The sequence below is a fragment of the Coenobita brevimanus genome, chromosome 1 (assembly GCF_032717465.1).
Source record: "Coenobita brevimanus isolate Jiangsu-jjx chromosome 1, ASM3271746v2, whole genome shotgun sequence".
Taxonomy (NCBI): Eukaryota; Metazoa; Arthropoda; class Malacostraca; order Decapoda; family Coenobitidae; genus Coenobita; species Coenobita brevimanus.
The window spans coordinates 69,444,378-69,469,269 of record NC_136954.1 but is presented as its reverse complement, the minus strand read 5'-3'; the positions used below and the strand labels follow the sequence as shown (position 1 = coordinate 69,469,269).

The 24,892-nt window shown below is 39.8% G+C and overlaps 1 protein-coding gene across 1 annotated transcript in view; it reads left to right on the top strand.

Annotated features, from left to right (window-relative positions):
- Srrm234 (Serine-arginine repetitive matrix 2/3/4) overlaps positions 1-24,892 on the top strand; it is an 81,379-nt gene that overhangs the window by 29,385 nt on the left and 27,102 nt on the right. The window contains exons 7-10 of the mRNA XM_080274674.1: positions 5,095-5,238; positions 6,000-6,081; positions 17,667-17,722; positions 24,205-24,780. Coding sequence (XP_080130800.1) covers positions 5,095-5,238; positions 6,000-6,081; positions 17,667-17,722; positions 24,205-24,780 — 858 coding nt within the window. The remainder of the gene's footprint in view (positions 1-5,094; positions 5,239-5,999; positions 6,082-17,666; positions 17,723-24,204; positions 24,781-24,892) is intronic.

Below are 24,892 nucleotides of genomic sequence, written 5' to 3'. Positions count from 1 at the left end.
TATAACACTTCTTTTCTCTCTAAAATCCTACATCTAACACCATGTACAAGCAGGCAAATTACCAGGTTAAATCTTTTAGATGTATTTTGAATATGATTAATTCTGTCAGTTTTGCTTCTGTAGCCATTTCTCAGTACTGTATTGTATATGAGGATGTACCATATTCTCAGTAGGTCATGTTGTGTACCGGTAGCCTCTTTCACCTTATTTCATGGCAGTTATGAGTTAGAAGCATGAGGAAGGGTTGGTACAGCTTTCTTAATTAATTCCTCGTATGTACTAAATTGATGAGAGGCACTTTAGTTTGAGCTCCTCACTCTCGGACATAATGAATCTTAGAACATACAGTTTAAATCTATTAACAAAATCTCCTGGGATCATATTACCAAAATTGTACTTGAGGAACATTGCCAGTCAAGTCAAATCAACTGAATGCTGCTTTTAGAAATTGTGAGTGGTCGAGTTTCAGTTTCAAAAGGTAATGTTCATTTGCATATTATTTGTAGATGCTGGGCATAAATTTTTGGAAATATGGTCTCTAGCCATAAGCTCTCAAACATGAAAACTTAAGGTTAGAGTTAAATCCATAACTGCATGATAATTAGCCAGTCACTAATGCCGAATATATATATACTGTATTGCTCATCATGTACTCATAAGACTGTGTTGTCATGTATAAAGTATATATACCTATACTATATATATATTTATATATATACATATTGATGAATCTGCCATGTATATGTACTTGTCATCTATATATTTATAAACATGCATATTGACAAAAGTGTATAAACTGCCTCAGGTGACATTGTGAGTACAGACTAATGATGATATATTCTTCTTATTTTTTCCTTTGCCAAGTCTCACCTTTGCCAGGGTATTGAGAAAAGGTAAAACACTCGAAGCACCGTCAATGTTTGCCAATATATATTAATAATCACTTAACCCAACTGACTCAGCATTCATTGACCATCATGTAAAGGTCTGATTATATATATATTGACTGTCCCGACATTTAGTATGTGCAGAATCTCCCTTGTGTTGCTGCCTTGGCTACTGTGGGTGTAATGCAGTATTTAAAAAAAAAAAAAGCTATGTAAGTACATCATCACCATCAGAAAAAAATTAATAAGTAAAAAATACTAAGGTTCCTTTTTTAAACCCACTGAGTCTAGAGATGTCTTTTTCATTTTGTTCTTGCCATCTCATGGAGATTTTATTCAGCTTAGCATAGACTTTATAAACTGGATAAGTTACCTTTAGCTTTAATAAAACCCATTAATAGAAGATGGGTGCTGGAGAGGGATGCCTTCATGTGGTGGCACTGATATAACTGGGCTGAGGAACTACCCAGTTATACAAACATCCCTCAGTTTTTTTCCTGCCCCCCAAAAGGAGCATGGTGGACTGCAGGAGAACTTCAGCCTGCTGTCCAGTGGGTTCATATTTCAGATGAAGGTGACTCTACAACTACTTGTACTAGTACTAGTAAAAAAGGACTTTCCTGACCTGAGTAAAATGCCTGGTTTTAGTAAGAATAAACTGTTCATGGAGAGGAGGGCCTTCACACGGTGGCATCTATATAACTGGGTGGCTCTGCTGCCGGATTGTACAAATAACCATCAGCTTCCATCCTGTCCCCGCAAATAAGCATCCCTTATCATCTTCCCTGCCCCCACAGGGGGAAAATGGTGGACTGCAGGAGAAAGGCAACTTCAGCCTGCAGTCCACCAGGTTTATGTTCAGTTGGCCTAGGGCCACAGCATGGACAGCAACAACAAGAATAAACTTAAAAGGATGTCACCAGGATTCTTTGGGTTGCTGTTTTAGCTGTGTCTGTCAAGTTGAGGTTATAAGATTTTGTGAAATCATTTAGTACATTAGAAGTCATGTCACCTCTCCTGCATGTTTCCATGGACTTAGCTACATAACTAGTCTGGTAAATGCACAGCAGCCGTTATTGATGACATTGAACCATGGCCCTATAATGTCATCATTGCCGGTTGCTGCAGATTCACCCCACTGGTTTCTAGAGTATGTGGAGAGAAAAGCATGAGAGGTGACAGGACTTTTGATGCTGATTACATTCTAATGTGTTGGTGATGCTTGCCAGAAATTTAACCCTTTCAGTTCCAGTCATTTCAGAACTTAATGTTATCTTGTGGTAGTGGGAATAAAACTAACAAATTACCAACAGAGTGATGGAGGTGATTGAGATTGTTTTAAGTCTTTCATTTGCAGCAGTTGTTCTGGAACTGAATTAAATCTTAATAGTAGTATGGTAGTGGGAATTAAAAATGAGGTGTCCTCTAACTGAAAAAGTTTACGGCAACTTTCTTTCCATAGATCTGAGACAGTCTTTTTCTCTTGGATTAATCCTTTTCTTCTTGTGATGTGGTAAGTTGGGTTCTTTGTGCTGTAGTACTTTTTACTCTAACTTGAACTAATATTGCCATCTGTCCATCTTGAATGCTGAGGTTAATGCAAGAATATGGTGCTGATTATGAAGAAGTGCTGTGAAAAGGATGTAGACTTGCAGCACTGTCCTTTTATGCCACTGAGCAGTGGGAAAAGAGCTACAAAACAGTGAAAAACTTGGCCAGGTTAATGTAAAAGAACCATATCTCCAGCTGATTTTATTCACTTCCAGCAAGATTTCTTGTTGTGAAGGGGTTAGAGAAGGTTGCATCTAACGCCTCTGGTGTGAAAATCTCTCATGAGTTGAATAGAATTGCATAGAGGCAGCAAGGAGAATATATAAAGTACATTATTAGTTTGTTTTGGCTAAATTATGTGGAGGTAAGCAACATACTATGATTCCTCCACCTTAACTTGGCCCCAAATTTTTGTCCCATTACACCTTATTTCATGCAATGCAGTGGCATTATATTCTGTTGTTACTCTATTGCTACAGCTCAGAATACAAGATGGAAAGTTGTTATTTTTAGTCCATGGTAAAGTGAAAAATGCTTAGTAAGCAAAATAAGTAAATAAATAAAATAGATGAATAAATAGACAAAAAGGTATTGAAAGGGTTAATTGGTGTAATCCATTATGTACATGAAGCAAGTGCACCCACATTAGCCAGCAGCGTGTGTCAGTAAGTGAATGCAGTAACACATTAAGGCAGGTACTTTACTCTATATGCTACAGTGTACACATTTTGCCTTACACTCTCGGGCGTGGGTAAGTAAGTTGCCTCGCTGCTTGACTCTCCCTTCCTCTTTGCATGACGTGAGTGGTGGACAGAGCGGTACATATATATTTCACACTAATTCATCCCTCTAATTCACTTCCCAAAGTGATATATCATTGTCAGTGTCCAGAGTTTGAAGAGAAATTCATCATTTCCTTTAGAAGACATTCAGAAGAATTAAATCCTGTAAGCTTTATTAAAATTTACACTTTTACTTGATGCCTGTACAGCATCAGAAGTGCAGCTAAAGGTTTGGCCATTTGAGATTACCTTCCCTTCCAGTCATTATTGAACAGCATCAAAGAAGTTATGAGTAGCTGTAATATTAGGTTTGACTTGGTCTTTCACCCATTTTACAAAGTTAATCACAGTTCATGGTGCTTACACCCATTTTACAAAGTTAATCACAATTCATGGTGCTTAGTGATATACACCCATTTTACAAAGTTCTTTCACCCATTTTACAAAGTTAATCACAGTTCATGGTGCTTACACCCATTTTACAAAGTTAATCACAATTCATGGTGCTTAGTGATATACACCCATTTTACAAAGTTAATCACAATTCATGATGCTTAGTGATATACACCCATTTTACAAAGTTAATCACAATTCATGGTGCTTAGTGATATACACCCATTTTACAAAGTTAATCACAATTCATGATGCTTAGTGATATACACCCATTTTACAAAGTTAATCACAATTCATGGTGCTTAGTGATATACACCCATTTTACAAAGTTAATCACAATTCATGGTGCTTAGTGATATACACCCATTTTACAAAGTTAATCACAGTTCATGATGCTCAGTGCCACATTTTATGTAGAATATATTAATCTGGACACCCTGGATGATGTATGGATCATGGTACTAAAGTTGTAGTGTGGTATTATTGTGGTACATGTATTACCACATAGCAGTCAGACTAAATTTATTTTAATCAAATAGCTGCACCTTACTTTTTTTTTTTTTTTATTATTATTATCTCTCAATGCAAAATACAGTACACTATAGGTAACCTTGTTAGTAGCGAGATGATTCACCAAAACACAAATTTTAGCATTGGTATAAGCTGTGGAAGCCTCTGTGAATTACTGTTTGTCATCATCATCATCATCCTGTCCCTGATTCCCAAAGAAAAATAAGTCCTTTTCGGTATGTAATGTTTATGCAACCTGGCAGCAACACATTATGCTTAATACCTGTGTGTGATTAGCTGGTTGAATATTACAGTGAAGTAAATTAAGTATCAGTCATTGCTTCTCCCTTCCTCCACCCCCTTATTCCTGCTTCCTCACACAGTTCTTGATCCCCTCGATGAGTTACCTCTCTGTCCATAGACTTGGTTTTTGTTTTATAGTTATGTCTTCTCATTTTTAGAGTCCTCTTATTCTTTATTTTGTCTCATGGGTGCGATTCTGATAAACATCTGATGTTTGTCATGCATTAGGTAATTGATGGATGAGTTTTTATGATGGATAATAAAAAGTGCAGATGTTTTTGCAGAACCTCACTTGTCTCTTTGAATTATTAGTTCATAGAGTGAACATTTAGATATCCAGTTTGAGAATTGTGTATTAATATTTGATTTTCATTCCCAAAGTGATGCCTACCCCATAAATTTTTTCAAGCCAGAGTACTCCTGAATCAACCTCACAGTAGGGCTGTCACTCTTTCTTTGGTTTCTCTGTCGTCGTGTGTGTGAGAAAGAGAGTGCACAAGAGTGAAGAGTAGTGCATGCTTCCTCGCTTCTATACCCAGTGGTTGTTTTTGTTTACTTTTGTGCTTCCTGAGGTGAGTATGAATGAACGTAAACAATAGTAGAATCCAGCACGACCCCAACTCCAGGCCAGCCTCCCTGATAACGTGAAAACTTATCATGTTTTTCAGGAGTGGATCACCAAAACGCAAGAAGCGAGATAAGAAAAAGAGGAAGGAGCGCTCCAAGAGACGCCACAGATCCTCTTCGACATCCTCATCCTCTTCCTCATCATCTTCCTCATCTTCATCATCTTCAGAGTCAGACTCTGATAGGTAAGTGGAAAAAAGGATCCTGGGTATTTCTCCAAGAACACTGTGCTTGTTATGCATCTAATTGTGCTCTTGATCAGTTAATCAATCACTTTTTGCCATATTTCCTTCTAAAGAAATTTTCTTTGTTAGACTAGTGATTATGAAACTAGTAAAGCCCCTTCAAGGCAGACTTCTCTTAAGGCACACAAGGAAGCATACTCCTAAGAAAGGTATCAAGCATTGGCCCAAAGCCTTACCATTGTTTGTTTACTTACCCTTTCTTTTGTTGCTGATTGAATAAAACTGTTGTTGTTGCTGTTGTTTTTGTTGTCTGACCGCCCCTGCAGGATCATCATGTGCAGGGAATTGATGTTCCCTTGAGGTAGACTGTGCCTTGCCACAACAAGGCGTGGGGAAGAGTATGGGGGTTTGGTTCCAGGATGGATGCTGCATTTGTCCAGTTAACCTGGACACCTATGTAGGCTCCACATCACCTTGTGTCAATTGTTAAGTGCTGAAAAATGAACTGGTATACAGTTAAACTGCTAAATTCAGGTGTCATAAAATAAATATGATATATGACAGACTGGCTGTTATGATGGACCCCCATCTCCCAGTTAGTCTGCCTTAAAGGGGTTTTACTATGCAGTGTTCTAAAAAACTTTAAGTGATGGTAAAGTAAAAAATGGATATATTGTCTTGTTGTTGGGAAAAGGTGGCTGAATGATGATGATGATGATGATGTTTACAACAAACTCTCTAATTTTGTCACTGTTTACTAGTGGTGTGAGAGGCAAGTCCAGCAAGCGTCGTCGTTCACGCAGCCCAGGAGGTCCCCGTGAAAGCTCCGACCAACGCAGGAAGGTACGTCACCCTCCACATCCCTTGGCCTCCTCCATTCCCATCACATAGCCTAGCATTGACCGTCACAGAACTATTTTTTGCTGTACCGTTCTTGACCTGAGAGGAAGCTTAACACTGAGAGTGGCTTGGCTTACAGTGTCGTCAAGTTTGGTGGCTGTAAGCTGTACTAGGGCACTGAGGGGGGATGGGGTGAGGGTGAGTGTTTAGAGGTACTTCAGTAGTGAATATAAAATCCTTGTATTTTCTTTATCTAGTACTGATATTATGTTTGAAAGTTTCTGCATTAAATAACACATTGCAACTGGTGTAATCAAGCCTTTGTACATTGCAGAATGTTGTTAAAATTCTTGTACAGTAATATTTTGAGAACAAAAAAGCAGTATTATCAGTACAGTAAGTTGCAGTTAAATGTAACTGTGTGATACAGGTTAAAGTGTGTCTGCATTTCAAAACTGAGATATATATGTCCTGTATTAAACATGTACCATCTCTCTCACATCTCACACCATCTCTTTCCCTGTGACCTAAATGGAGCCGAGTAGGACTTTCATCCCGTCAGCCAGGTTGTTAAATTGTCCCTATGGCTATATCATAACCCCATTAAAAGGCAGTATAATGTATGTTGAATGTGAAGTAGCAAGTTCATTTTGTTTTTGCTAATAGACATCAGTCATAATACAAGGGACTTCTGAGGACATCTAAGTTTAGGATAATAGGCCACATACACACACACATGTGCACACACTTTTTTTTTTTTCTTTTTTTCTGGGTCTTGGCTGGTACCTCCATCCTTTAAAGGATCACTCCCAAAGTCTAGCAGCATCTAATATCCCTGGACCTTCTTTCTACTGTTTCTTATAGCTCATTATATATGGTGTGCTTGGCAGCAGGCTTCATAGCTTGCATGCACTGGGTGAGTTCTTCCATCAGACTAATAATGGAATTGGCTCACCCATCTCACAGTGCTTCCTCCACTGTGCCTCTCCTTGGCTCCACCGTTAATGTAATTAGTGGTGCATTATGAGTATCAGGTCTTTCCCCCCCCCTCCCAACCACTTAAAATCAAACCACGAGAGATAGTTACAACATTCCTTGTGCCCATGAGACACTGCCAGGGGGTCTTCCATATGTCAGTGCTTCTGTTCCCTAATGCAGTGCATCGTTTGATATAAAGTTGTAAAGAGAAAAAAAACTCCCTTCAAGTAACTGTTTCATTTTCTTTTGAAATGTAAATTTATCTCACATGGAATTTATTACATTATCTTCTTCTTTTGAAAATTAATGCTATTCCCACTTTTCTGTAAGTATTGGCCACACTGACTATAACCTGCAATTTGCTACAAACTCCAGTAGAGGATGGTGTTAAGATAACAACATACCTTTATAGAGACCAATTAACTTCAAATTTCTTGCCCATTTATGTTGTTGGTGGCCATTACAGGTAATGTGTAGCTATGTAGTAGATACTGACCTGGAAATTTGTATTTCTTTGTGAATCATATATTTCATCACATTGTCTATGAGCCAGTATGACCAGAAATTGTTAGAATTTTTTTTTTTATAAATATATACAGTATGTATAGATAGATAGATAGATAGATATAGATATAGAAATACAGTATATATACTGTACTGGAAGAGGATCACCAGGCAGAACATAATCATTGTGGCAAAGTTAGGGTCTTTATTTGCTGATGTTTCGGAAATTGCTTATACCATCTTCAGAGCAAAATCTACTTATCTGTCTATCTATCTATTGCCAGATGCCTCAGTCCCTTATATGGGGTGGCCATAAAAAAATTGCCTTCACGTCACCCTGACCTCCGCCATTTCACTGCCCTGCTCCCAACTCACATCCCCCTCTCTCATATACCTCTCCACTCCATCCCTCCATCTCATCGTTGGACTTTCCTTCCCTCCCTCCCCCTGCACCTCACTCACATATACTCTCCTCATCAGTCTCTCACTCTTCATCCTCTCCACATGGCCAAACCACCTCAGTGTGTTTCTCCTAATGCTTCCTATCACATCCACATCCACACCACAATGCTCCTTCACATCCTCATTTGTCAGTCTGTCTCTCCATGTGACTCCACAGGCTTCTCTCAAATGACTCATTTCCACTGCTTTCACTCTTGATTGTGTCCTTCCAACAATGTCCAAGCTTCACTTCCATGCGTTAGAGTTGGTATCACAATACTGTCATGTAATAACTTTTTCACCTCCATGCTTCAATAGAGAAATATACACTGTTAAGATATATATATGATGAGGTGAAACGAGCTGTGGAACAAAAGAAGAAGGCATATAGTGAATGGCTAGTGAGTAGAGGTAGGGGAGAAGATGAGCGAGAGGTATATGTGAGCAGGAGAAGGGAGGTGATGAGATTGGTGAAGGAGAGTAAGAAGAAAGTGGATGAAGAATTTGGGAGGAATCTGAGTGTGAAATGGAGGGAGAGTAAGAAATTGTCTTGGCAGGAGGTAAAGAAAGTAAGGCATTGTGAAAGGGGAAATAGTAGGGGAGTGAAAGATAGGAATAATAGATTGTTGGTGGAGAAGACAGAGAAATTGAGGAGATGGAAGGAGCACTTGAAGGATTTGTTGAATGTAGAGAGTGAGAGCAGTGCGAGTATAAGTGGTTGGGGAATGGCTGTGAGAAGGAGATGAGAGGAGGGAGGAAGAGATCAGTAGGGCGGAAATAGTAGAAGCAGTGAAGAAGATCAAGATGGGAAAGGCTCCAGGAATTGATGGAGTGTGTGGTGAAATGCTGAGGTATGGGGGTGAGATTGTAGTGGAGTGGATATGGAAGTTATGTAGACTGGCTTGGGAAGAGGGTAGGGTTCTGGAGGACTGAAAATCAGGTAAAATTGTTCCTTTATACAAAGGAAAAGGGGAGAGAGAAGTATGTGGTAACCATGGGGGTATTTGCCTTCTTAGTGTGACTGGAAAAATATATGGTAGAATACTCATTGATAGGGTTAGGCATATAACAGAGAGGCTAGTTGGAGAAGAACAAGGGGGATTTAGGAAGGGAAAAGGGTGTGTAGATCAGATATTTGTTCTAAGATGTTTAGTGGAGAAGTATCTAGAGAAGGGAAAGAAAGTGTATGCTGCCTTCATGGACTTGGAGAAAGCTTATGACAGAATAGATAGACAAGGTATGTGGAAGGTATTGAGAATATATGGAGTGGAGGGGAAATTGTTGAGTGCTGTGAAGAGTATGTACAAAGGAGCTAGGGCTACAGTGCGAGTGGATGGTGAGCTGAGTGAGTGCTTTGATCTCAGTGTGGGACTGAAACAGTGTTGTGTGATGTCTCCATGGCTGTTTAATATATACATGGATGGCATTGTAAAGGAGGTGCAAGGTAGGGCAGTGGATGTGGGGCTGGCTCTAATGAATGAGGGTGAGATTTGGAAGATTCCGGTGTTGTTGTTTGCTGATGATACAGTGTTGTTGAGTGAAGGTGAATGGGAGTTGCAAGGTTTGGTGAATGAATTTGGGACAGTGTGTAGGAGGAGGAATCTGAAAGTTAATGTAAACAAGAGTAAAGTTATGGTGTTTAAGAGGAATGAAGTCACAGAATGCATGGTGAGGTTGGATGGCGAGGATATGAAGAATGTGAGTGCATTCAAGTATTTGGGTAGTGTGATGAGTAAGGATGGAACCTTGAGGGATGAAGTGCGTGAAAGGGTACAGCAGGGAAGGAAGGTTGTTGGTTCACTGAAAGAAGTGATGAGAAATAGGGGGGTGCGTATGGAAGTTAAGAAGTCACTGCATGATAGTATTGTGATCCCTACCCTGACGTATGGAAGTGAGGTATGGACCTTGCAAGAGGGGAACAAGTCAAGAGTGAGAGCAGTGGAAATGAGCTACTTGAGAGGAGCATGTGGAGTAACATGAAGGGACAGGTTGACGAATGAAGAAGTGAAAGAACGTTGTATATTTATTGTAGATTTTGCTCTGAAGATGGAATAAGCAATTTCCGAAAAATCAGCAAATAAAGACCCTAACTGTGCCACGATGTTTGTGTTCTGCCAGGTAATACTTTTCCTATTACGTCTGTGATTTCCATGCTCCAAGTCTATACTGTACTGTATGTATAATAAATCACAAGCATTTCAGTTTTCCCTAACCTGCAAAGGCTTTCAACACCAGGGTTCTGAAGTGCCATGTGGTACATATATTTTTCCTCAGACCTGAGTTGTCTTAAGTTACCTTTCACCCTGTACAGTTTTGTTCATATTACTTTTGTCAGTGATTTTCATAAGAAATTTGGCTGTTCTTTCTCTAATTACAGGTTATTTGTAGTGAACCTTATTGAAATTGATGACAGGCTCTTATTTTGAGTTTCCTTAAATTCAGTGTATTTCACAATAAATAACCAGTTGTTGTGTGTCTGTGGCCTAATCAGGTATTGGAAGGAGTACGTTTAGTACATATAAATTTATTTCACAAGCATTTCACATATCCCAGCTTACATCATTGCCATTAGGCACAGTAAATTGCATGTAAAACAATTTATCATGAATATCATAGCGTAATTGTCGACAACATTTGTATTGTCTTTTTTAATCTGAAGATCTGTAACCAGATATCTCTCTGATTCTTCTGTATTTTCTCTCCCTTTGTCTTCTCATTGGTATCAGTGTCCTATTATATCTTTAGCTTTTCTTACCTTTTCCAACAATTCATTCCTCTTTGATGACAGTTTCCATTACTTCTTGGATTTTCTTACCTTTCCCCACGATACATACTTCTCTGATGTCAAGTTCCATATGGATCTTGAATTTCCCTCAACTTTCCTGATGATACATTCCTCTGATGTCAGTTTTCTTCAACATCCTGAATTTTCCTCACCTTTGCTGAAGATACATTTCATCCATCCATCCATCATCTAATCCTACGTTGCCCCATGAGGAGCGTAGGAGCCCGGGGCTAGGAAAGTTGGTCCTGGCATATAAGATGAGAGTGACCAGCCTCACTCATCCCTGAGTGGCATTACATGAGCAATAAACCCCAACCACCCCTTGGATATAAACCTTCACTGGCTCAATCCGATTGGAGCACCTTTATTAGCCACTAAACCACCAGGAGCCAAAATTTGGTTATATGGTTACCACCCAGCATAGTGAATGGTTTCCTGGTGTACAGGAAACCATTTGGCTTGTCACTCAGTGTAGAGTCACCCACAGGCAGAAGGAAGAGGAAAGAATGAAGGAAAGAAAGACAGAAGAGGATGGATGGAAAGAAGGATGGAGGTGAGGAAAGGGCAGACACCCGAGAGCAGCACTACATCAAGTGAGTGGATGGTGAGTGCCTCCACCTACTACAAGATACATTTCCTCCTCATAATTTGCTTTTCACATTCTCTCTCTCTCTCTCTCTCTCTGTTTGAACTCAGCCCCTTTCAGTGTGATGACGTATTGTTCAGTATTATCAGACCAACACTGGATGATTTTATTCACTTTCAGAAGGAGATCTAGTACTGGAAGAGTTAATAAAGGCTGTATCTAACCCTTCCTGTTCAGAGAGTCTCTTTGCAGCTGAATCAAGTCATTGGGTGACAGTAGTAGTAGTAGTAGTAGTAGTTCCAGGTACTGTAGCTGTAGCCTCAGGTAGCCATAGTCCCATGTTTATCTGAAGCATGAACCCAGTGGACTGCAGACTGAAGTTGCCCATCTCCTGCAGTCCACCGTCCTCGTTTCAAGGGATAGGGAGGGCATTGACGGACATTTTAATCTCTCATCTGAGCTGTCTGGTTATATTTGTGCCACCAGGCGAAGGTATCTCACTCCAGATGCTGAGTAAGAACATAATGAAAAATACATCATCAAATTGAGCGGGTTAACATCTGCTTCTCACCTCCTCATCTGGTTTCAGCGTTCTTCAGTGGAGTAGAAAAGAAAACAGAGCATTAATTTACTCTGTATTTGACAAACTTTGAAGTCCCAGAGTTGCTCGTATGGCTGGTCTATTATTGAACAGTGTCACCTGTGCTAAAGAATTAAGAAGAGCGTTTTTCCCCATGAGATTGTCCTGTACTAGACCTAAGTGTACTATAACTCTTAATGACGGTTTACTTACCAAAGCTGTTAGTGGCTGTGAGGTAAGCCAATATTTTTTCTACTCTGAATTAATGCATCAGTTGCTTATCATCAGAAAGTAAAGTTGTTTCAGTTTGTGAAAGCAAAATAATTTTCATTTATGTGGTGTATATATATATATTTATCAAGTCGATCAGATGATAGAAGTATTTTTTCTTTTTGCTTTCTTGTCTAATAAATCATGCATTATATTTAAATAAACTCATTAAAATATCATAGAAAACTGTATTTGTTTAAAAAGATAATACAGTATTTGGTTTATCTTGAGTGTAATCGAGTGATTGGTGAAATGCCATGTTAGCTTAGTTGTGGTTAAACTGTTATTATTATTATCATACCATGCACCCTTGTAGGAGCGGGGCGCGAGAAGTAAGTATGGCAGCGGAGGAGTCGCCCCGCTGCTGCGGTCATGCCGGGGCAGGGCAGGGCGGGGCGGGGTGTAGGGGGTGGGCTGGGGGTGTAGGGGGTGGGGGGACACACCACTGCCCACAACAGTAGGCTGATACCACCACCACCCTCCCATCACATCACCATAACACCACCAGGCACACTGCTTTCTTCACTACAACCTGTGGTGTAGCACAGTCATTGTCACGGAATATTTTAGTATGAATGTGCTGCTGTAGGACTGTATGTATTTTATTTTTCAATACTTTTGTACGGTATGTGATTGTCAGAATATGCTGCATGTAATCATCCTTTGAATACAGACTCAGTTACCCTGTATTAGTAGAACTGATACAGTAAGGGCATAAGGTCATCAAAAAAACTTGCCCCAGGCTGTTTATTGGTGGCAAGCTTTGCTTGGCCAGGGTCATCAAAACTGTAAGCATACACATTTCTTGGAAGTGTTTCTTTTTTTAGAGATAAAAAATATATAGTTTAGTAGATGATTATATTTCAAACTTACTTTGATAATGTGACCAGAGCAACATTTTGCCAATAGGGAATTATAATGAACTCATTGGTGGTGGTGTTGTGATGGGAGGATGGGGTAAGCATGATCCCGTGTCAACACTGCGTTGGACCCTAGCACACTTAAGCTTCTGTCGTGCCGTCTGTCTGTCCTCTCCACCCTCTCTTCTGGGGCTGTATTCTCGTCTGTTTGGGAGGTTTATTACCACCTCTTCCTTCGTGACAATTTTGCATTCTGAACCTTAATATTCTCTAGTGTATTATTGGTATCTCTTTAGCATCAACATATATTTGCATAAATAACATTGAAGAGAATATTAGTGTGTCATATGCAAAATTAAACCAGTTAGGAAGAGGTGTTATGAAGCATCCTATGGCACCTAGAATACAGCTCCTGGTGACATGCCATTTCTCTAGTATCATTGCCACTGAGACCCCATTCCTCCTTGGGGCTGAGACAAGATGTCAGTATCAGGCTGCCTCCACACTACAGCCTCACCTTGTTGCTTCATCCTGCCTTAGTCACACCATGTCACTAGGCTTAACCCCTTCTATCTGCAGATGTGCAACATTTAGTCATTTATTCATGCTATTTTGAGATGAGTTTATTCAGCATAGGATAACTTGGGTGGGGGTAGCTACCATCCATTCACGTGGTGTAGTGTTGCCTTCAGGGGATACTTCTTGGAGTGGCAAGCCTAATGGTTTCATGTAGTGCAGGAAACCATTTACAATGCCATGTTTATGAACCCTGTAGCCCAGGGTATCAGTAAGGGCATACAGCCCCATAACTGCCAGCTGAATAATACTGTATGTGGTGGTTGTGCACACCTGCCATCACGAGAGAAGACTTATACGTGATAGTATGTGCATTTTCCCCTCAATCAGTCCACAACTAAATTATGTTATTCAGCTTCAGAGAGAGAAGTGTTATAGTTAGGACAATTTAAAGACTATATCGAACCTCACCATTTAGAGAGGTCTCTCCTAAGCCGAGTAACATCTTCTCGAGACACAAAGAGGAAGCTTAAAAATACATGTCACCAGATGTAAGGGGTAAGCTTGATGAATTTAGCTCCACTCCACATTCCATGAAATCCCTGCACTGTATCTCCAAACTGGTATATCTCTAGTTCACTCATTGATCATCTGTATATAGTGTATTTTTTCAGAACACTTGCATACTCAGCGAAGCACAAAATGGTAATCATATCGGAAATGTTTTTGATTGAACAGTAACCCAAGAATTTGCCAGTCCACTTGACACCTCTTTGCCAGTAGAAATATGTGCCTGTACAGTCACTTCATATTTGTGCTATTTTTGATTGATTATTGACCTAGGCATGAACTTTTATTTCATGTAGTATTGTAATTTTTTAAGTAATTGTGTTTTTTGGCTGAAAAGTCTCCAGATGCCAGATAAGTACAGTGAAGTGTCTTAAAATGAGTCTCTCTCTCTCTCTCTCTCTCTCTCTCTCTCGTGTCTCATTCACATTTAATAAATTTTTAAGTTATTGAAGCCTTGCTAGAATGCCGACATAATCTAGATGTGTGGAGGTGGCAGAATATTTACATCTTGTCTCTGAGTTGTGCTACCCATGTATTTCTAACACACTTTTATGGAGTGAATTAGTTGACTGTAGATTGTATTATTACACTTAATTTCATGTTTTTAATCTATGCTCATGATTTATCTTAGCATATACGTACATGGTAAAGTCTGAAAGGTATGCTACCAGTTTGCATTGTTGGTGTTGGTAAAGTTCAGGGCCCAGACCCATCAACACACTTAGTCATATTCTCGTTGGCTCACAGAGCATCTTAGAACCTCATCCTTACTGATACATTTTTGCATACTACACCTTTGCTATTCTTGTTTATGATATTTGTGTGCTTTTAGTCATGACCCCAGTACACTGTGTTCCGCCCATACCACAGTACAAAATCTCTACCAAATGATGGCAAGGAATTTGACTCCTGTTTACTCCCCCTTCCTGCCCCACAAACACCTCACCCTCCCTTCCTACCAAATTTCTGCTGTTCTAACCTTATTCAATAGAGATGCTTGTTTTGACGGGGAGTGGGACATGCCATTTGGCTTCCAGTGTACACAATTATCATGGCTGGGAATATTAGCATACCATTTGCTGATGTCAACTGGTAAGGAAGAAGTGCTGGGAGCCTCTGTAACTGGCAAGAATACAGGCCTTACAATCAGCTATGTCCTAACTGTGGTTTGTTTTCCCATTAAAGACAAAGAAAGGAAACTGCAAAAACTTCTATCTCTTGTTCTTCCTGCAAACTGCTGCTGGAGAGGGACATCTTCACATGGTAGCACCAACATGACCTGGTGGATCTACTGCCGGGGTATACATGTGTCTCTCAACTTACTCTCTATCCCCAAGAAGGAGAGTGGGTGATGCAGGAGATGAGTAACTTCAGCCTGCAGTCCACTGGGTCCACATTCAGATGAGCCTGGGATTTCAACTACTACTACTGCTACTACCACTACTACTACTACTACCACTACTACTACTACTACTACCACCACTACTTCTGCTACTTCTACTGCTACTACTTTTTCTCCTCCCTCCTGTGAATCAAAATCAGAGTCAGGACAGGGAGTTGATAGTAAATGTGTTTGTGGTTCTGGGCCCAGGAGGTGCCTTTACATACGTAGCACAGCATCGGTCAGCTATTCTCATAAACACACCAGCTGGCCTTCTCAGCAGTACTGGGGCTTTCACACAAACTCACTTTATCGTTTGTTCAGTCTGCCAAACAGACATTTTGGCGGTAAAGTCATTAGGTATCAGTACTAAATTATTTTTAATCAAATGTGGCCAAAAATTGCCATCTTGCCATTTATCAGTACCATATTGTTTTTTAGTCTAACTTGGTCAAAAATTGCCATCTTTCCATTTATCAGTATTGTATTGTTCTTTAGTCTAACTTGGTCTAAAATTGCCATATTGCCATTTATTGGTACCATATTGTTTTTTAGTCTACCTTGGCCTAAAATTGCCATCTTTCCATTTATCGGTATTGCTCTTTAGTCTAACTTGGTCTAAAATTGCCATCTCGCCAATTATTAGTACCATATTGTTTTCTAGTCTGCCATGGCCTAAAATTGCCATCTCATCATTAATCAGTACTATATTGTCTCATTTTAAAGTCTAACGTGGCCTAAAATTGCAATCTTCTCATCTTGAATACCGAGTTGTAACAATAGACTATCACTACAGTATGATGCTAGTCACAAAGAAATACTATGGAAAGGATGAAGAGCAGTTGCGCTGTCTTATTCTGCCACTGAGAGATCTGAAAAGCACTGCAAAAGGAAAAAAATCTGGACCAAGTTTAGTTAACAGAACCATATACTAGATGAGTTTTGAAATGTACTATAATTAAGTTGGTGTTGGGTTGCCCATGTCATATAAGTAAAGTTATCTCATTACAAGAACTTTGAAGTGCACTGAAGATTATGAATACTTTGTGTATAAGCTGATGTTATTATTTATTTATTTTTTAATTTTTGGTGAATTTTGGACTTCTGTTGCAACTTGTATACTAAGGTTGGTAGGCCCCCCTTTATTTTTATTTTTTATTTTTTTTTATGCAAGGAAGAAGGAACCAAATGCCAGAATCCCACAAGATTGTTCCCTCCCAGCAAAAACAAAGACAATATAACCGTGATCCAGATTCTAGATCCGTTCATTTTGAGATGCCTGGACATAGTGTTTAAAAGACTGGAGACCATAGGCAGTACTGCATCATGACCTAGCAGTATGTTCTTCCTGATATTTTAACCCATTAAGCTGGGGTACATCTTTGTCATTAAATTTTTTCAATCTCCTCAACAGTTTTATTAAGCTTACAACTGAAAAGGTCAGATATTGCCACAGTAAACCACAAACCCCTTCAGTACAAGAAGTCTTTCCAATGCTGAGTAAATTTACCTATAGATGGTTTGTTTTCATCTGACAGTGATCCATAACTCTGTTCAGCTCAGTTGATGACCAGGTGTAGTCAGATTGAAGGGTGAATTTGATATTTAACCAAGGAGGCATTCTCACCTCATAACCAAGGCCCATTGTGCAACCATGACTTAGTACAGTACTGTATAGAAGATAATGGAGTGGCCCAGTTCTGTCAGATGAAAACATTATCGCAACTGCAAGAATAAACTCAGAAAGAATGCCACTCAGATTCTAGGGGTTTCTTCATTGTTTGTAGATTGAAAATGGCAGGTTTGTCCTGTCTCACAGCTCAGTCTCCACTCTTGCCATATGTAATGTTTATCAGGGTGATCAAATGCGTGGTGGTGAGTTTGTGTGTTTGACCTGTAAACCTCTGACATTCCATCCTTGAATCCATTGCTTTTGACCCTTTAGTATTGTCACCTTGTATAATATGGGGAAAGAGTCATGGCAGATTTTGTTTATTTTTCTCACATTAAAAAAAAAAAAGCTATATCATACCTCATGGCTATGTTGTGGTTTGTCTTTTGTTTATATTTTGTGTATGTACTGACTCTGATTTTCTGTGTTGGTGCTGCTCCCACAGAGAAGTAGGAGTGCTGAGAAGGTATCCCACAAGCGGTCCCACCATCATGCTGAGAGGTGAGGTCCTGTCTGCCACACCCTGCCTGCCAGCCTCTCTCTGCAACGCCACTTGTACTTTGGCTCATCTTATTTTTTGTGTGACTTTTGCTGTCATTACTGGATTATTTTTTAGCCCATGGCTGTAGCACGTCTTTTGGAAGGTGTTTCCAGCAGCCCACAGCTTGCCTTCTAGCACTTTGCCTATATTGTCACTCCCCCCCCCCCAGTGTGTGTGTGTGTGTGTGTGTGTGTGTGTGTGTGTGTGTGTGTATTTCATGATTTGGCAAACATGGCATAACGCAACTGTATAGTGATTGTGGTGGATATTTGTCATCCACCTAAGTGCCTGTGGGTCAAAACATCCTACAGCAGCTGAAAACAGCCAAATACAACTCACTATCTAGTTTGTTTTATATGCAAGTTGTCAGGTTGATTTATTTTTGTTTTTGGTAGTATTTCAATGAAGAAGTAAAAAATTCAGTTTTCCCTAAAGCTCCCTCACCATGAACATCCCACATGACAGGTATGCTGCAACCTTCGGATTAATGTTCACAGTAAAAGTATTATATGTTATTAATTCCCACCTTTCCCCCGAATTGGTGAATGAAATACTATAATATGACATTAGAATGTAGGGTGGTAAAAGTTTCCCAAGAATTTAGCTATCAGTTCCTAATTAAACACACTTTCGCTTAGCACATTTTTCACAGTAAAGTTGCCAAAGAACAAAGAAATGCCTTTCATATCACGTGCCATTGTTCATTGATAAGCAGTCAGGATCTGCAATGAAGGGTTATGGTTGATGCAACTCGTACTAGTATTTAAAAAGTCACATTTGTTTAAATTCTTTATTGGAATTGAATGTGTAGCACTTACATTTATGTATAGATACTTATAGCTCTAATTTTTTTTTTTAAAATTATGTTTCGTTGAACATAGAGAATGAAAGTAATGTGAATATAGGTAGCTGGGGAATGGGTGGAGGAGGGAGGTAAGAAGAGAGGAAGGATTCAGTAGGATGGAAATGTGGAAGCACTGAAGAAAGTCAAAATGGGGAAAGCCCCAGGAATTGATGGAGTGTGTGGTGAAGTCCTGAAGTACTGGGGAGAGATAGTAGTAGAATGGATATGGAAGTTGTGCAGATTTGCCTGGGAGGAAGATAGAGTCCCAGAGGGGTAGAAGTAAGGTGTAATTATGCCCCTGTACAAAGGAAAAAGGGAAAAAAAGTGTGTGGTAATCATAGGGGCATTTGTCTTCTTAGTGTAATAGGAAAAGTATATGGTAGGATAATTATTAACAAAGTTAGGGAAATAACAGAGGAATTAGTTGGAGAAGAACAGGGAGGTTTTAGGAAGGGAAAGAAGTTGTATGCAGCCTTCATGGATTTGGAGAAAGCATATGACAGGGTAGATAGAGAAGGAATGTGGAAAGTATTAAAGATATATGGAGTAAATGAGAAGTTGTTGAATACCACGAAGAGTATGTATGGGGGTGCTAAGGCTGCAGTTCGTGTGGATAGCGAACTGATTGAATTTTCAGTCTGAAAGTTGGATTGAAACAGAGATGTGTCATGTCCCCATGGTTGTTCAATGTGAATATGGATGAGGTTTTAAAAGAGATACAAGGTAGGTCAGTGGATGTTGGAGCAACCCTAATGAGAGAGGGCAGTGTTTAGAAACTCTCTGTACTGTTGTTCGCAGATGATACCATATTGTTAAGTGAAGATGAAGAGGAACTGCAAGGCATGGTGAATGAGTTTGGGAGTGTGTGTAAGAAATGAAATCTAAAGGTCAATGTAGGGAAGAGTAAAGTTATGGTCTTTGAGAGAAATGAAGTCTCTGGATTTACAATGAGGCTGGATGAGGCGGAAATGGCAAATGTGAGTGCATTTAAGTACTTGGGTAGTGTGATGCTTAAGGATGGAAGTTTAAAGGATGAAGTGCTTGATAGGGTACAACAGGGAAGAAAGGCTGCCAGTTCTTTGAAAGCAGTGATAAGGAACAGGGAAGCGAGCATGGAAGTAAAAAAGTTGCTGCCTGACAGTATTGTGATACCAACTCTAACCTATGGAAGTGAAGCTGGAAGGAAACAAGTCAAGAGTGAGAGCAGTGAAAATAAGTTATTTGAGAGGAGCATGTGGAGTTACTTGGAGAGACAGACTCACAAATGAGGAAATGAAGGAGGGCTGTGGTGTTTGATGTGGACGTAATAGAAAACGTTAGGAGAAATACATGGAGGTGGTTTGGCTGTGCAGAGAGGATGGAGAGCAAGAGACTAACGAGGAGAATGTATGCAAGTGAGGTAGAGGGGAGGAGAAGAAGGGGGAGGCTGAGGATGAGATGGAGGGATGGAATGAAGAGGTGTAGGAGAGAGAGGTATGTGAGCTGGGAGCAAGGCAGTGAAATGGTATTGGACAGGGTGACATGGAGGCGATTTGTTTGTGGCCACCCCTTACAGGATTGAGGAATCTGGCAATGGATAGATAGAAGAATAATGATTTTAGCTGAGATAATTTTCACTTAATCCGATAGTTTTAGGAACCTAACTGCAATGTTGAGGTGAGGAATTACTTAGGAACCTAAATGCGATGTTGAAGTGAGGAATCACTTAGCCCCTATGCGTCTGTTGACATGTATAGCCGTCACAAATTTGGGCGCAGAGCAACGCCGGTCGACTTGCATAGGTACAAGTATCTTCCCGCCACCCTCTAAACTTTTACTTATCATTATTCATCGACAGGACTACATGGAGATGTAGGGATACTTTCATTTGAAAGAGGAAGAGTTGGTGAGTCTTATGTCTTCTGTATCTTTAGCTGTTATGACACTCTCTAGCTGTTATAGTTTGGTAGATATTAGGGTTTGAAGTAAGGATATTTTTTCCAAAATCACGAAATCCCCCATAGGGAGGAGCGTGCTACGTCAGAAATTCCCCAACATGTAGGGGTTAGGAACCTAAATGCGATATTGAAGTGAGGAATTACTTAGTAACCTAAATGCATTGTTGAGGTGAGAAATTACTTAGAAACCTAAATGCGATGTAGAAATGTGGAATTACTTAGGAACCTAACTGCACTGTTGAGGTGACAAATTACTTAGGAACCTAAGTACGATGTTGAAGTGAGGAATCACTTAGTAACCCAGCTACAATGTTGACGTGAGGAAATACTAGGACCCTAAGTGCAATGTTGAAGTGAGGAATTACTTAGGAACCTACAGTAACTACAGTGTTGAGATGAGGAATTACTTAGGAACCTAAGTGCGATGTTGAAGTGAGGAATTACTTAGGAACCTAACTACAGCGTTGAGGTGAGGAATTACTTAGGAACCTAAGTGTGATGCTGAAGTGAGGAATTACTTGGGAACCTAACTTCAGTGTTCAGGTGAGGAATTTCTCAGGAGCACAGCAGAGGTGAGGAATTACTGTACTAGTTAGAGGTTTGCCTAAGTTTTCAGGCATAAATTTTTCCCCATTCTAGTTTATTTATACAGTGTGAGAAAATTCATATTATTCTTGGACTAATATTAACCGAAAAGTGCTGTATTAACATGAGTACAATTCTCAGCTGTTATTTAGCAGCGATTACTGATAACTCTTTGATTACGTAATGTAGACCATTTTTAGCTGTAAGATCATCGGTGCAGTAATTGTAGCACTGTTAGGGTTGAGAATTGGACTAGTGTTGATATAACATTTTTACTTAAAATTCTCCCAAGAACAGTTTCTCACATATTTCCTGGGATTAACTGTATATATAGCAGGTAGTGTTGCTCAGTGTTTTTGTGATCATACATGCATGCTGTTGTCATTATGTATGCCAGTGACCATGCTGTAGCATTTTACAACTATTGTCAGGTATATTTGAGTGTACAGTACTTAGTTGGTATTGGGACTTGGATTAACTTCCAGTCCTTAGAAAAAAATCATCAGTACCATTGCCAGATTCATTATTAAGTATATGTTTACATATTTATCTTTGCTTGTAGAAGCAGTGAAGTGGTAATGTTCAGTGATGCTCAAAGTTCAAGATATCAATCTTAATTCTGTGATAAGTCGTTTTATTGGGAATTACAGCTTAAGTGTCACATAAGCTTGAATAAAGAAAAAAAAGGGAAAAGTCACTTGCAGTGTATACATTTGAATATACAGTAACTGTGATATTAATGAACATAGTGCATGTATTACTGTATATTATAACTTAATTTTTTTTCAGTTGTCTGTGCAGTATACTGTATCAAAGCTATAACTCTCAGATAAGAGAAAAAGCAGCATAAAGTACATTCTTTTCACTGACTTTTGTGGTGTATTTGCAACAGAACTGTTGATCACTGATGTTGCCAGTTCTTAAACCTGATTTTGGTAGTGTTGTTTTTTAGTTTTGCTTAGTTGATATAGTTTTGTAGGATTCACTTGACCTACACTGCAGTGTATAATCAGGCAGATCGTTACAAAGAATTTATTTTTCTCTTTAGTTTTTACAGATCATGTATCTGCTTACCAATAAAGGATTGTTCATATTTATTTTTTATTTATTTTTGTTCCTTAGATGTTCTTGTTATTATTTTTATGTAAGCTAATATTAGAATGCATGTGTAAGTACAGTATTCCTCACTTAACACTGTTGAGTAAAAATCATTTCAAGGGATGGGCATGTCCCATGAAGAATTAGTAATTTTCACATTAACGAATCATATTAAAGCCAACAAATTGCTCTAAAAATGTATCTAATGTTGAGGTGTATTAATTTAATGCAGGAGTCCATAGCCACAAGAATCTGGGTGACATCCTTGCTAATTTATTCCTGCTATCTTTTAGACAACTTGACTAAGCTTTAGAAAGACCTGTTGTAATGAAGGGGTTTATTGAGGCCCTATCAAACCCATCCTGTTAAGGAAAATCCCTTGTGAACTTAGTAAAATCTGAAATGGAAAGAAAAAAATTAAAGGAGACCTCGCCAGGTTCAGTGGGTTTAAGTACTTTGAAACAAAACTTTTTTTACTTTTTGAGAAAATGCTAGTATAATTTGTTGGCTTGACCCTTTACTGTAATCCTGAAATAATAGTGTCTGGTATGGGAAAACTCCTGTAGTTGAAAGGCAGCTTCACTGTGAAAAGTGAATTAAGTAACAGTATGTTAACTAAGGAACCACTGTGCATACATTATAATTTTCATAGAAAATATAGGATAGGAAAATAGGTGCAGTACTGCATGTTAGTTTAGTTGCTACTTTCTTTTAGATGTACAACTTTTCTCTGCTGTGTATTTTCTTTCCATACTGACATGCACAGCACTTAGTTTACTCAATCCATTCATCCCAGCAAAGTTATTTAGTTTAATTTTATTCTGGTTAACACATGACAATGTGATTCAGTTTAGAAAAAATATCTCTGGTCTGAAGAGGTAAAAGCTTCTCTGTACTGTTTATATGCTTTGTAAACAGTGCTGGAGAAGAACACTTGTGTAGTGCCGCTGCCATGACTCTGAGGTGGGAGATGCTCATTTCTAGAAATGTCCCTCAATTCCTTCCCTCCCTGTCCCCTAAAAGTAGGATGGTGGACTGCAGGAGAAGGACAGATTTAGTGTGTAGTCCACTGGATTCACATTTCAGATGAACCTGGAGATACAGCTACTACTACAACTACTGTACTCCTACTACTGCAGAACCAGTTGTATGGATTTTTTTTTTTATACATCTTTGACATAATTAGGACTGCCTCTGTACAGTATGTTAGCACTGCATGCATGATATATTGTTATATAAGCTTGTTCTCTTCTTCATTTTGGTTGCAATGGGTATGCAGTAAGTCTTCTTCATGTGTCAGGGATTTGTTCCAAAATGCAAATGGCATTATGGGTTGAGAGAAATTGGCAATTTGACTTTGTAGGTAGCAATAGAACCTTCATATGTGTGAGGAGTTGTTTATAAAGTGCTGTGAGCTTACTATCAAAAGAGGCAACTTAAATGAGGATTGTCAATACTTCTTTCCCCTTTGTGGGCCACTTATAGTGAGTATTGTGTATACTTTTTTCACCTTTGTGAGCCAGTCCTCTGATACATTCAGGGAGATCTAGGGTGGGTCTTTGTGCTAGGACCTGGCGTAATGCTTCAGCCCTGTTACCACCGTACAAATATTTAGATTCCAGGTGGTCCAGAGAGTAAAGGTTCATCAGATGGATGTGGCCTGTAATGGTCTGCTTCCAAGAAGTTGTCGGGATTTATCGCTAATGTTATGTCACTCAGGGATGAGCAGCTGGCCACTACCTTAAATGTCTGGACTTCAGCCTAGCCCCAGACCCCTACACTTGTTTTAGGGCAACACTGGCATAGATGATGGATTTGTTATAGAGTTCTCAGTCCATCAGGTTCTTTCTTACTTTCTAGACCCTGCCTCACCCCATCCTTAGGTGAGAAATGATGTCTGGATGCTGATGACAGTGATGTGATGCATGTCTCATAATGGTGTTGGTGATGTGTTGTGACAGTGTTGTGTTGCCGGCAGCTCCCCAGAGGCTGTGGATCGGCCCTCCCGACACCACAATGATGACTCCCCCAGCCCTTCCTCCCCTCAACACTCCTCTTCCAAGGTGCGCCGGGAGCGGGAGAGGCAGCGGAGCAAAACGGAGGCAGGAGGCGGCAGGGAGAGGCGCGCTAGCAGTGACATGAGTCTCTCGCCACCCCTCTCTCACCATTCGCCACCCTCTGCCAATGAGAGCTGTAAATCAGAGACAGTCTCAGCCGGCAGGTCCCCAAAGAGTAAGTCACCAATACATAAATCACCAGCAAACAAGTCACCAGTCAGCAAGTCACCGGTTAACAAGTCCTCAGGCAGCAGCACCAACCTTCAGTGCAGCTTCATTCCCCTGCCCAGTCCCAGCCCCAGCAAGGACAAGCAGCCCCTGAGGCCACTCGCTAATGCTCAGCCAGTCGTGTTTCGCCTAAATACAGATACCAACGATGGCCTGAGAAGACCTGAGGCCAGGAGTGGTGGGCTGCTGGAGCTGCCACGGCTACCGCAAAATGGTCGCCTGGCTGGACGCAGTTTTCCACTGGCCAAGTCTTCAGCAACACACTCAAGGTGAGACACACTCAGGACTGTATTTGAAGTGGCATTGGAGGCTTAACAGTACTTCTTCCTCAGAGATGGCTTCTGCACATTACTCTTAATGTTTCTTGCATGGTTTTATATA